Raw genomic sequence first — 14442 nt, forward strand, 5'->3', positions numbered from 1 at the left:
TTTTCATTAATAAATGCAATGAACCAACTAGTGATGGAACTACTACATTCCACCCGACCATAGATTAGCTGAGCCAAGTCTCTGCTCAGCCAATCACCCCCGTGCCATATTCCAAGCATAAATGTGGGACTCATAGAACACCTTAAAAACACCAATTAATATGGATGCCACTAGAGTTCTCTGCCTACACCATGAGGAATTTGAGTGCCTCCTAGTCTCTCAGGCTTTACCGTGCATCCACAATCTGATCCAGGGATCACTAGGCCCTACACTGAGACATACTCTCTAGGCTTTACCATGCATTCCATCCCAGAATCACTAGGCCCAACAGAGAGAAAATCCACCTCTTGGCTTTATCGTATATCCCGCCATTCACCGGCAAGGATTCCTTGGCCCACCAAGGCACATAATCTGGCTTTACCGCAACCCATAATCCGGTTCAAGGGTTATCAGGCTAGTGGCTTCGTGCATTCTTAGTTTGGTTCAGGGACCACTACCACCATGTGTTTGTCAATTCGGAGACACACCCCACTCAGCTTTGAATCCAATTCGACCATCCCCCACAAAATGCATGAGAGAACCCACCTCATCAAAGCTATCAGGAAATGCCAAGGCTAGGCTAAAAATATTGTCACACTTGGCAAGACCCATGCCATGGTAGAAAAGAAACACATGCAATCCCATGCATGCCAAAATCGAGCAAGGAAAATACTCATGCAATCCCATGCATGCCAAATCTAGCAAGGAAAGTACGCATGCAAATTGATACCTGCAATGAAGGTTGTTGTAGCTTCTTGATCTTGCCTTTCCCTACTTGATCTTTGCTTCCACTTGCCTTCTTTTCCTTTCTTTCTCCAATGCCAAAGTGCTCCAAGAAAATTCTAAGTGTCCATGAGTATGAGAGAGAGAGAGTAACGAGAGAGCTCCAAAGCTAAACTAACCAAGTCTTGCCCACTGATCCTCGGAAGCCTTTTTATTAATTATGCCTCTATTTTCTTCATTTTCCATTATTTTACTTCAATTTCTTCCTCACATGAAACATATGACCTTTCACTTTCCTTTTCTCCTAATTTCCATTATTTTCATAAATAAATGTGCCAAAATACCTTTTTGCCTCTTTAATGCCTTAGCCATTGCCTTTGCCAATTTCCTTAGCCATAAACAACCGAATGAACACCCCCTAGGATGTCTTTCCCACCATTCATCTTGGAATGTGTGTCCCATCATCCGTGGTATTTATATATTTTTACATGGAATTTTCATAAGGGTTGTCACAAAAGGAAGTGGGCAACTCAACATTGATAGAGAATAAATCATTGGTTCTTTGTCCCTAGGCCTACCTACTATAACATAGCAATATTTGAAATTAATTTAACAATGGACCAAAATTCTACCCTAGCCCATAGAAATCCACAAAAGAATGGTAAGACAAAACAAATTTCCTACCATATAACATAATAATTACAAGTTATGAAATGCAGATATGTATAGAGACAGAAACACAAACCCTATTTTTATTTACATCAAAGGTGCTTTGAGGTAATCGACCGAAGCTGAAGTGACAACAACGTTGAATTTTGCGAAGCTTATTCTTTCGTCCCCATCTATATCGACCTTGAAAATCATCTGTGAACTTTCAAAAAGACAGGGTGTAGCCCATCTTGGCTATGGACTGCGTGAGCTCCAAAACCATGGTGTAGCCATTGTCGTCCCTTTCAAAGGAGTAGAAGAGCTCCATGAGCTACTCCTAGTTGTTAGAGACCTCTATCGTTACAAAGGGGGAGATTAGGCTCACTAGTTCCAAGAACTCTATCATCCCATTGTTATTTGTGTCCACATGTTTTATGAGGGCATCTATCTAATCTCCATTGGGCTTTAATCCCAGAGATCTCATAAATCCCCCCAGCTCTATCTATGCCAGGCTTCGATTTGAGTTGAGATCGAACCTTGTGAAGATCTCCTTCAAATCCCCGATTTACTCCTTTAAGAGGCTTTTCTCATAACCCGTGAGGATTTTTCCTTTGAAAAACTGCAGTTCCCCAACCTTTCAATTGATAGAACAGAGAACTCTAGCCCCAACGACAATCTTAGCGACTGTTTTGTATCATCTCATTTGTTTCTTCCCGCAACAATCCATATTCCAATCCAAATTATCTTTGTCCATTGAAAATCAAAGGGTAGACATTATAATATAGACCTCTTCTATGGGGATTGTGCTTGGAATTTGCACGGGATGGAATGATTCTTCTTGACCTAGAACAATTTCCTTTAAGTGGTTTCCTTCCTCATGCATTCGAGTCGTCAAGTAAGAAGGGACAACAGGGCTACATTAGAATATGAACCTATTTTGTGGGGATTGTGCTTGGAAATTTCATAGAATTAGAATGGTTCTTGTTGACCTGGAACAATTAACTGTAAGTTGTTTCCTTCCTCATGCATTCTAGCCTTGGAGTAAGAAAAGATACAACAAGACAACGCAAAGGAATTAAAGTTTAATAACCCTTCCTTCCAACTACCTATCTTCACTTGATCAAACCACTCAACATCCTCTAATCATCTAACATATAATCCAATAAGAGAAAATGATAATAAATAGGCTAAAGAAATTCTTATCAGAAAGAACACCTTATAAGTAAATCGGTCGACCACTGAGCATCCTCTAATCATCTAACATATAATCCAACCACAGAGAATGATAATAGATAGGCTAAAGAAATTCTTATCAGAAGGGAACGCCTTATAAGTAAATCGGTCGACGTTTTCTTACTACGAAAATTTAGTTGGATGACATCATCCGTCTAACCGGCTTGGCCGAGTCGTTCAAGTTTCAGTTAAACCTTAATTATATTATGTAATAGTTTAATGTATAGATTCAAGCTCGTGCATAGATTCAAGATTCTTTCTTAATAATATATGTATTTCTAATCGAATTGTTCACATTAATGCATCGATTCAATCTCGTGCATAGATATTTCAGTCAGTCAAACCATGTGTTTCTGACCACGAGACGTTAATAGTTTGCTGACATCATCTTCTGTCCGGTCTGGAGAGTTTTGCACCTTTCAGTGCAACCTCTCGCTGTCCAACACATGAGCGAGTTGCCATGGAATCTTTCGTTTTGTCAAACACGTGAATGGGAACTACGACTTATAACCTATTGAATAATTGGCTGAAATATTAAATTGGATGTGACCAGCCATATTCAGCGAGAAATTTGCACGCAATTAACTGCAAAGCTTGATCTTCGAGGGTATAAATAAGGCTCACTACCCGCACAATACACATCCATCCAGCTTCTTCTATAACTTGTCCCTACTTTATTTTGCAGCATCGAGAGGCAGCAGCTACGGACTAATCGATCAATTTCAATTTCGCTGCCCAATCGAACAATGGAGTCTAACGGACAGGCTAATCCATCTGTTGCTTCTGTTCGTAGTCTCAGCAACAATGGAGAGCGACGGTAATTGCAACATGAGAACAAGTCGCACTGTGCATTCATAATATCTCTCTTTTTTTTCGTTGCTTGCAATTTGTTAAGAATAATTTTCTGAAACTATATATGATCTTTTAATTTGATGAATTGCATGGTGGTAGCAGATTGGAAGGGAAAGTTGCAATAGTAACGGGCGGGGCAGCGGGCATAGGTGAAGCCATTGTTCGGCTGTTCGCAAAGCACGGAGCGAAAGTCATAATCGCAGACGTTGCAGAGAAAGCAGGCAGAAAGCTTGCGGAATCCCTTTCTCCAGCTGCGGCAACTTATGTGCACTGTGATGTCAGCAAAGAAGAAGACGTGAGCGCGGCTGTGGATCTGGCTATGGATAAGTATGGTCAACTCGACATTATGTACAACAACGCTGGAACTAACGACAGCTTTTTGGTGAAAAGCGTAGCAGAGTATGATATGGCGCAATTCGATCGAGTGATGAACGTAAACGTGAAAGGAGTGATGCACGGCATTAAGCACGCCGCCCGCGTGATGATCCCGCGGAAGAAGGGGTGCATCATCTCTACAACCAGCGTGGCGGGTATTCTGGGGGGAGCTGCTCCTTACTCCTACACAGCCTCCAAGCACGCAATCCTTGGATTGACTAAAAACGGCGCGGCCGAGCTTGGCAAATACGGGATCAGATTGAACACTGTTTCCCCTTATGGCGTGGCCACGGCTCTTGCAGTCCAGTATTTCAAACAAGGGGACGCCTCGTCAATTTCTGAAAAGGATAAGGCTGCCATGGAGGGCTTCTGCGACAGTATTGCAAATTTACAAGGACACACTCTTAAAGCAGAGGATATTGCGGAGGCGGGTCTATACCTGGCCGGCGATGAGTCTAAATATGTTAGTGGGCATAACCTTGTCGTTGACGGCGGGTTCACTGTTGTGAATCACTCGTGGGGACTCTACCGATGATATTTGTACAAGTCGAATAGAGAGTTTCCTGCTCATGTGTGCAAACCTTTCAAAGTGTAGTTTTCGTGGAACTGTTTTTCTACTGATGATGTCTGTACAAGTATAGCAGAGGGCTTAATGCTCATGTGTGTAGGCCTTTCAAAATCTACTTTTCTTCGAACTGTTTTTCCGTTATTTCAACCTCTGCTTCCTTAGGATAATATATTACTGTTTAGACTACTTTTCGTATCATGTAATTGGACAACATTTAGGTGTTCTGGAAGAAAAAAATTTGTGAAATGTTGAAGTTAAATTATATATTTTTTCGGAATATTGGATTTCGTCAGCGATAAACCCAATCTCGAATAATTGATTGACGTTAACATAATGGATTTTGCTGCATTATCACTTTGATATAGATTATCTTTGCGGATTGAAGGAAAATAGGATCCCTATCAATATCTCTCATACGCACCCCAAATCCATCGTAATTGAAAAATCTTTCTGTTTGATATATTTCTAAATGAAATGCAAATGAAATGGTCGCGTTGAAATGAGTTATTCTTGTGTATCAAAGTACTGTGTTTATTCATTGAAATGAGTTATTCTTGTGTATCAAAGTACTGTGTTTATTCATTGAGATTTACATCTAATTATTAAGTTGGATCGAATAAAGCGAAGGTGGCTAGTGTACGAAGAGAAAAATGTTCGAACATAAAGTGAAATAACCCCATTTCAACGTGCACGCAGTTCAGGGGACCAATCCCAAGCACGGAAGCTCTGTAATCCTTGGTAATTCTTTCTAGTTCAGTCATCTCTCAACAATTCTGCGTTGTTTTGAAGGATTGTACATTTCTTGGAGATATATTGGGGCTCCAGATTTCATTTACCGATACAATTGAAAACTTGGCTCCCATTTCTCATGTGAAACTTAGGTCATGGATTGAAGCAAACGAGGTTTAGGACCTGAATTAAAGCAAACTGAGGTTTGGAAAGCTTGGCATGTCAAAGTATGGGACTTTAGCCATCTAATTTGAGCATGGCCATATTTCCAATACCATTGACCTATTCTTTCAAACCTGCGAATTTGAGTATTGGCATATTTCCAAGAGCATTGGCATATCCTTTAAAACCTGAGAATTGATGTTTGAGCATTGGCATATTTCCAAGACCATTGACATCCTTTGAAACCTGAGAATTGATGTAGAAGTTTGTATTCGAGTTATGGTGAAGATCATCAAATTTATTGTTGAAATTGTTATTCCATATCCCCACGTGGACTACTTTCTATTATTTTTTTAATTTTTTTTTATAAATCACTGTTATATTAATTATTGGTCTGATGTTCATGGCCAGAAAGAACAATCCAAAATGTCATGAAAAAAATAAGAGAGTAGAGTATATCTTTATCTTTAATTATTTTTATGATATAATAACAAACCTATCAAACCTATGGTTAATAAGGAGTTTTCTATATGGATAAATAAAGATAAAGAAACTTATGCTTCTATAAGTGAAGGAGTAGGTCATCCTATTAGATATATCAACTATAAGTGAAGGAGTAGGTCATCGTATTAAATATATCAAAGCTTCTTGGTGTGAAAATTTTTTGAGCCCAATGGAGAGATTGTATTCCTCGTTCAAAAAGAGAAGACTCAATCGGTCATCCTATTAGATATATCAACTATAAGTGAAGGAGTAGGTCATCGTATTAAATATATCAAAGCTTCTTGGTGTGAAAATTTTTTGAGCCCAATGGAGAGATTGTATTCCTCGTTCAAAAAGAGAAGACTCAATCATATGATTTTTCTAAAGAAGAAGATAGTAAGATAGGATGCAGAAATAAGAATGACAAAGGTGGGGATGGGAACAATCAACGTGAAAGGTTTGATTTTCATTGTGTTCAACGTGGTAAAAGTGATGCAAATCTCCATGGGAGAAGATTAGAAAAAAAACAAGAACAAAATGAAAATTAAAGTAAAGCACATGAATATGATCATCTAGTTAGAGAAGAATCAGCCATATGATTCTTATAGAGAAGAAGATAGCAAGATAGGATGCATAAATAAGAATGACAAAGGTGGGGATGGGAACAATCAAGGTGAGAGGTCTGATTTCCATTCTGTTCAATGTGGTAAAAGACATGCAAAGATCCATGGGAGAAGATTAAAAACAAACAAGAACAAAATGAAAACTAAAGTCAATCACATGAATGTGATCATCTAGTTGTTGCTCATTGCAATATTAACATAAGTGAAGATTTGTTGAAAAGTTCATTTGATTCCTACAGAGATGTTTGGTTTCTTAACATTTAATGATAATGCTACTTTCTACACTATGCTTCAAAACATTTATTTATCTTATTATATGACAATGTAAAGGGCACAACGTAATTTTTAAATGGACAGGAATTAGCATAGTTAGGCTTGGATTCTAGAATTTATTTTGAATGATGTTCTTTATTTTCTTGATTTGCAAAGGAACTTATTTTATATTATACACATTTGAGAGAAATACCATTCCATTGACATGTTTGATTCAATAGTTGAAATATGGAGGTATTTAATCAATAAGGTCATTATGATAGGATGGGAAGATGACACATCGTTGAATTCGAAAGGGATATCTACACAAGACAAATAATTCTACACACCTTTCTTGCTATGATGAAGGTACATTTTCTTCCATTCTTCTGTTGTAATACCCCTTTGCTTCTATGTAAATATCTTTTTAGATTGAATTATTTTTATGTTGAACTAGACTTAGAATAAACAATAAATTATGATTATGTAATAATGAATTTTATTAACTAAAATGACAAGACTCGAAATTACTTGGGAAAGAAACACTGGAATTAAATATAGTATTGCCAAGATCAAGAAACCAAGGTTGATGGATAAATTCAAGACTAACCTTCCCTTAAAATCACTCCTAAGAATCCCTAGGAGTTGATAAATCAAATTTAATACGATTGGAGAGAAAATCTATTAAATCACTCAGTGTAGAAAAAAACACCGAGTAAGGGTGAATAAAGCATTGCGGGAGAAAAAGGCGGTCTTTAAAGAAAAAGGGGAAGGTACCTTTTTTGATAAAGCAAAAGAAATAGAAAACAGTAGGCTATTAAGGTTGGAAGACCCTAGAAAGCGGGACACTGCTAAGCAAAAATCTACTAGGGAAGTAAGGCATACAAACACCTTGACTAGAATCATCAAGGGTGTGGATTCATTGGCAAGAAGCTCTTGGCTCGTGGGGAACTGGCGGTAGTAGTTCAAGGTTGGGTGGATAGTGGTCTTCCTAAGTGAATTTCCAGACAATACATGGTTAGACATTTCATTTATTGTTTGGTTATAAAAGTTATGCTGGTGATATGTGCAAATAATTTTGATGCATTGAGGTCTTCTTGTTCACTATTAGTTACAAATTTTTGAAGTCATGTAATTCGTTAAATTTATAACTTGAATGGCTAAGAAACGGAAATTGTCGTGGTTAATTTATGTTATGCAAATAACGATATATATATCTATACCTATATCTATATATATATATATATATATATATATATATATATATTATATATATATATATATATATATAGATATATATATATATATATATATATATATAAGTCTAGTGTGACTAGGGTGGTAGGTGGAACAAGTTAAATAGTAGATATAGGAAACTAGCGTTGCATGTTATTTATTTAAATTTTGGTAATTTTTATTTGTTATTTATTTATAAAGTATACATTACTATATGTGACAATGTATTTGCATGTTGTTCCTAGGAATTTCTATTGGTTATTCATTTGTATAGTATACATTACTGCATGCGTCCATCTAGTTAATATATGTTACCTGTATACAGAATAGTCATGGATAACGGTAACTGATTATATTTGCATAGGACAAAGATACCCTGACCGCTAGGAAATTAGGTGAAGGATATGTTATCATAGTTACTATAGTCAAGGAAAAATACAAAAAGGAATGAGAGAAAATTACCCAAGTGATTATTACTCGAGAATTACTGAACTATACTGGATTCTGTGACTGGAGTGAAACATGAGGCCAGAAATTATAAACTGGGAAAGGTTGTCATACAAACCAACATGACCATTACCCTACACGACTGGGAGTTGCTTCTGGTTGAGACACCCAGGTGTAGGGGCGTAGAGGAATTCTACAAGTTAGTTTAACGAATTTGATCTAAATAATCAAGCATGTACAATGATACATACACATATAGAAGCATGCAAGGAGAGCCAAATTAATTAATCACCTAAGATATGACTGGGTGTGAGCTGAGATGTATTAAGATGACAAAAACCAAAAATTGAGCCCTAGTAAGAGCTCTATGGCCATATTTCACTGTCATAGGAGACCCTCTTACTTACTAAAGCAAAGAAAATCTTAAGAGTCGAAAATTTGGACCCAATAGGAAATCAACATAGAGCACAATGCATAAGTCTCATTTACAAAGTAAAAGAAATTGTGAGAAAATTATGTTTTCCATCCACATGTACAGAAGTAAACATAAGCACAGTTGACTCATATTGATTTGAATTTAAAGAAAAGAGTAAATATTTTTATAAACTATATACATTGTTCCATGGAACCAATTAAAATGCCATAGCATAAGTATATCATTCATTCTCCAGAAAACAGTAGTGTACATCGAAACCCTCAGTGGTATATGAATGTAATGAAGTGCTCCGGAAATATGACTTCTATTTAAATACAAGTAAAATAGAATGTGTGTAATGTATGCCATTAAGAAACCCAATATAGTAAACTACAAAGAAATCCAAAAGGACTTAGTTTTTAGGAATAAAACTATAACAACCCTGGTGAAAAGTTCATGTAATAAAAGTTAATAAAGGCAAAAGAGACCACGGTTAAGGGACACTTATTCCAAGCTGAATGTCGGGCAAAGATATCCTAGTGGGCATCACTAAATGTGTGTTTTAGTTGAAGAAAATTGGCAAAGGCTAGGGAAAAGGAATTAAAAGAAAAAATGACATTTTTGGCACATCTATTTATGAAACTAAAGGAAATTAGGAGAAAAGTAAGGTGAAAGGTCACAAGTTACATGTGAGGAGGACATTGAAGGAAAATAATGGAAAATGAAGAAATTAGAGGCCTCATTAATAAAAATTCTTTTGAAGATCAGTGGGAAAGCTTCTGCTAACTTTTTGTCAGTTCAAGTCTGGAGCTGTGTCATTATTCTCTCTCTCTCTCTCTCACTCTTGGTCACTTAGAGTTTTCTTGGAGCACTCTAGCTTTGGATCAAGAAAGGAAAAGCAAGCAAAGGGAAAGGAAGGAAAGAAAGGATCAAGAAAGAAGAGAAGGATCAAGAAATTTTAGTAGGAATAATTGCAGGTAAACTTTTTCATGTGTGATTTCCTAGCTGGTTTGGACATGCATGATTTTGCATGTTAGTGTATGGTTCTATTGCTATCAGTGGCATGGTTTTGGCAGGTTATGATAGTGTTTTTTAGCCTAGGCTTTACTTTTTTCTGGATTCCATGGTGTTGAGATGTTTATCTCGGTTTTGAAATTTGGTTTACTGGATGGATTTCAGAATTCATGGCGAAGGTGGTCTCAAGGTTCGTTCCCAAAGGCCTAGGAATCCATTGACCAATTTGGCGAGATACATAGTAAAGCTTGAGGGAGAGGTCTCGATTTAAAGCCTAGTGATCCAGGTTTAGATTATGCTAAAGCTTGAGAGACTTGTCTTAGTTTAGGGCCTAGTGATACGTGATTAGATCGCGGTAAAGCTTGAGAGACAAGGAGATGGGAAATTCCTCAAGGATATTGATGGATTCTAGATAGAATTCCAAGTTCGGTTCGGTTGTGATTGGAGCACCAATTTTTATGTGATCACGGTTTGGTGAGGGTGGAGGTGGTATAACCTATGGAATCCCTTGGTTGTTCTTCGATTGGTTGTTCTATGAGATCCCACATTTATGCTTGGAATATGCCACGGGGGTGACTCGTTGAGAGACATATTTGGTTCATCCATGTCTATGGTTGAATGGTATGTGGAAATCCCGAACCTCGTGGGATTTTCCTATGATTAAAAAGAAAAGCTAAGTTCTCTTACTTTTGCATTGGTTTATATGTCGATTTAATTGTTTTCATATCTATGATATTTATATGGTTATATGGTGGTTATAAGCATGGTTATATGACTTGTTCATGCCATTGTTAATTCATGTATTTACTTGTAATTGTTAAATAGATGTATGCAAGACCTAATTGATGATATAATAGTTCAATGGAAAAGGAGGTGATCCTTCTAGTTATGTTTCATAAGTTCTTTTAGTCATTTATGCTATGTCTTGTATTCTAGACTTGTAAGTTCCATTGATGCCCAATGCTTGACAGAATGTCAGTCCCGGTTGGGGATGCTCAGGCCTAGTCCTGAGGTTGATTTTTGATTTATCGGCATTTTCATCATCTATTTGATGGATTCTTAATGTTGTAGCAAGTTTTGGGTTGAGACAAGATTCTAGGCTAGAAAAGTGGCTCAAATCGTGGGGTTGCCAGAGCAGGCCTGTTGAGAAAAGTACAGAATCGTTGCCACATATGCCTATGAGAGAGACTTTTAGTTGTTGGATGTTGTCATGCCTATAACATGAGAGAGACCAGGTGTTAAAAGGCTTAAATCATTAGTGGGACTGAGGGACAGGATGTCTAGGTGGCTGAGATGTCTCCTGAGGGTGTTGTTGCTGATGTGTATGGGTTTGTTTGATATGTTTTGTCAATTCCATTTCCTTAAGGTCACCAAGGAAGTCGAATCCCTTATAGTAACCTTTCTCATCGCATGTTTACCCCAGCTGTTTGGCTGCTTGGGTGGACCTTGCAGGAGGGGGTGTTACAAATTGGTATCAGAGCATGGTTGCACTCTCCTTGGGTGAAGGTGCTTGGTCATGCATACATGTTGTTTCATGTTCATCTCTTACACTTGAATTCCATGTGCATGTTTCATTTCATCATGTTGATCATGATCATAGTAATGTTTTCATGAGGAACTTGATGTGATTTGATGATCTTGCAAGCAAGGTATCCTCCCAAATTATGCTGAGGTACGTTGGTTTATTGCGATTTGGTTTAGCTGACATAATATGCCTTTCAGGAAATAGAGAAAATGGCTAGCAAGGTGGTAGAATACATAGAATCTCCCTATGCATCAGATGGGCAACGTGGTGTGGGGCACTCTTCTAACTTGAGAGACACATTGAGAAGCCTGAAGGAAGAAATAAGGAGTTGCAAAGAAGATAATGAGAAAAGCATTCAGGCACAAGAGAAACAAGTAGAGGTGAATGCAATACTACTTCAGAGTTTGTCAGATTTGCAGTGATAGGGACCACTTCCGATCAGCCATGGACATGAGGACAAAACTAACGGGGCATATGGAATTAGGTCTCTTACTAGACATAGGTTAGATAGATCTGACACAGTTAGAGATGGCATGCTGTTGGACACTTCGAATAGGAGAGGTTATTGACATAGGTACTATTCCAGTTCTAGTTCTGATAGGCATCATGATCGTCATCGTTATCTTCCTTACAGGATGAGTGATAGGGGATACTTTTCAAATGAGTTTAAGAAGGAAAAAACACCTACCTTTTGATGGAGAGATGAAGAAATCACAACATGCAGAAGCATGGTTGTTGGGTATGATGATATTCTTCCAATTACATGATTATTCAAAAAACATGAAAGCAAAGATAGCCACTTTGAGTCTCAAAGGTAAAGCAGATATTTGGTTGGAAAACATGAAGAATGTCAAAGGTATAAATGAGGAGGATTTGACTTGGAATGCATTTGAAAGTCCGTTTAAGAAGAATTACTTGTCCAATAGGTACTATGATGATAGAGCTAAGGAGTTTTATGACTTGCAGATAGGTTCTATGACAGATGATTAGTATACTAGCCAACTTTTGGAGTTGTTGAGATATGTTCCTTACCTCAAGGACGAGAAGGCCAAGCTTTAGAGATTCATCAGTGGACTAGCAGTTTCATACAGAGACCAGATTGAGTTCTTTGAGCCTAGATCATTGGAGGAGGCCATCCGAAATTTGAAGCGTTGTTATGAGAAGTCAAAGTGAAAAATTGAGCCCAAACATGACTCAAAAAGAAATGAGAAAGATAAAGGAATATGACCACCAAAGAGGGGAATACCTCAAGATGCAAGTGAGAAATAAAATTCACTTCCTTATAAGTGTTTCAATACAGCTGCAAAGGGACGTGGAGAGCAACAAGCTAGAGGTAATGGTAGGGAATCATTGCAGTGCTGGATATATGGTATGGATCATTGTAAGTGGGATTTCCTCAGTATCACAGTGGTGGTAGACCCTAGATTTATAGTACTTAGGAGACACATAAAATTGGTGCTTTTGGTCATAACATTCTTTGGATCTATTCATCTGTGGACCAGAAGTAGGCAGATCATCAAGCATCGATCATTGAGATGAACAGTAAGCTTTGTGATCAAGTTGTTTCTATTTCGATTGATCCTAGATGTAACTATAGTTATATTAATCCTGACCTGGTGGATAAGTGTTATTTGAGAAAAGAAGTGCATGTGGAATCTTATATGGTACAGTTCGCTACAGGTACAAAGAAGCGAGTTCACCATTGGGTAAGAGCTTGTGGGTTTGAGTTAAATTGTATTCCTACAACAACACATTTGAATTTATTTCTATTGGGATCATATATTATGCTTTTGGGTATGGATTGGATATACCTTCACAGAACCAAAGTGAATGATAGTGGGGAGATTATGACTTTTCAAGGGAAAAAGAAGATTACATCAGTGAGGATGGTTACTGCTATGTAGGCTAAGCGTAGTTGCAGAAAATGTTGTGTGATGCTTGTAATACACATTTCTAGTGACAAGGGTAAGGAGGTTGAGGATGTAGATGTGTTGAGAAGGTACCCAATTTTTCAGTAATTTTAGGATGTATTTCCTGAGGACATTATAGATTTTCCACTGCATGGTGTTCGGCATGGAATCCCCCCACAACATGTTTTGGGCCTTAAAGCCTAAGTTTTGGTCAAATATGTTGTAAGACATCGCGCATTGTCGTTGCAGAGTGCGAAGTATAGGTTGAGTCATAGGGTTGTACGCCCTAAGTTTTGTAATGTAATGTAATGTCATGTTGGCCTACCCATGGTCCGCGGACCATGGGATTGTATAAATAGAGCGAGGCTCTAAGTTGTAAAGATAGCGAAGAAGGGGATAGATGAATACGAATGGTTCGAGCATAAAGTAAGAGTTTAAGGGTATTGGGTCGTAGTAGTAGGAAGAGGCTCTGCAGCTAAGTACATAGAGGCCTAGTAGAGTCTGCAATTGAGTGCGTAGATCCTTGCAGCTGAGTGCATAGGACAGTGTCGAGTCTGTATCCTTGAATGAAGAATAATAAAGAGAAGTTGATTCCAATTTCTGTGCATCTTCTTTTATATTGCATTTTATACATTTATACTATTCTTTTTGTCACGTGCACTTATATGAATGTTGGATATACTGTTAATTATCACTAGATTTACACGGGTAAGTTAAAGTAATCGGTTAATAACAGGTTAAGTGTTATAGATCTAACCTAGAAAATATAAGATAATACAAATAAACACAAGAATAATAAGAGAGAAATAGGTAAATGCTTCTTTATTGATCAAAACCCTTAAGGTAGGGCAACACTATACATTCACTCCCTAAGGAAGGAGAACACTCCACAAGCCATATGCCTATTCATACAATATTTCTTGACATATCTCCATGTGGAGTCTCTAGCCTCTATATAGGCCTCATACACACAATACCATGGGTCATTACCATGGTTCCGTGATACCATTGAACTAATACCATGGACCCATTACATTATTACTAACTACTTGTGGTCCCTTACATGATATGGGTTAACCACCTTATTTATTACTATGGCCCATCCCATTATTACATTATTAACTTGAGTACCTCCCTTTGTACCCCATATTATCCCCTATAATCCTTGACATCCCTCCATGTGGAGTCTCTAGCCTCTATATAGGCCT

The 14442-nt window shown here is 37.6% G+C and overlaps 1 protein-coding gene across 1 annotated transcript; it reads left to right on the plus strand.

Annotated features, from left to right (window-relative positions):
- Positions 1-3276: 3276 nt before the first annotated feature.
- On the plus strand, positions 3277-4696 carry LOC149210037 (short-chain dehydrogenase reductase 2a-like). The gene is made up of 2 exons (XM_089394344.1): positions 3277-3460; positions 3598-4696. The coding sequence occupies exons 1-2, from the start codon at positions 3390-3392 to the stop codon at positions 4403-4405; spliced, it is 879 nt and encodes a 292-aa protein (XP_089250470.1). The 5' UTR covers positions 3277-3389; the 3' UTR covers positions 4406-4696.
- Positions 4697-14442: the final 9746 nt, after the last annotated feature.

This window comes from Pinus tabuliformis, chromosome 1_2 (genome assembly GCF_031772625.1).
Source record: "Pinus tabuliformis cultivar Carrire ecotype Pingquan chromosome 1_2, CPIR1, whole genome shotgun sequence".
NCBI lineage: Eukaryota > Viridiplantae > Streptophyta > Pinopsida > Pinales > Pinaceae > Pinus > Pinus tabuliformis.

Bases quoted from the DNA above. Each gene is read 5' to 3' on its own strand.
- LOC149210037 (XM_089394344.1), top strand. From the start codon at position 3,390: ATGGAGTCTAACGGACAGGCTAATCCATCTGTTGCTTCTGTTCGTAGT. The intron at 3,461-3,597 runs GTAATTGCAACA...TGGTGGTAGCAG, and splicing joins AGCAACAATGGAGAGCGACG to ATTGGAAGGGAAAGTTGCAA.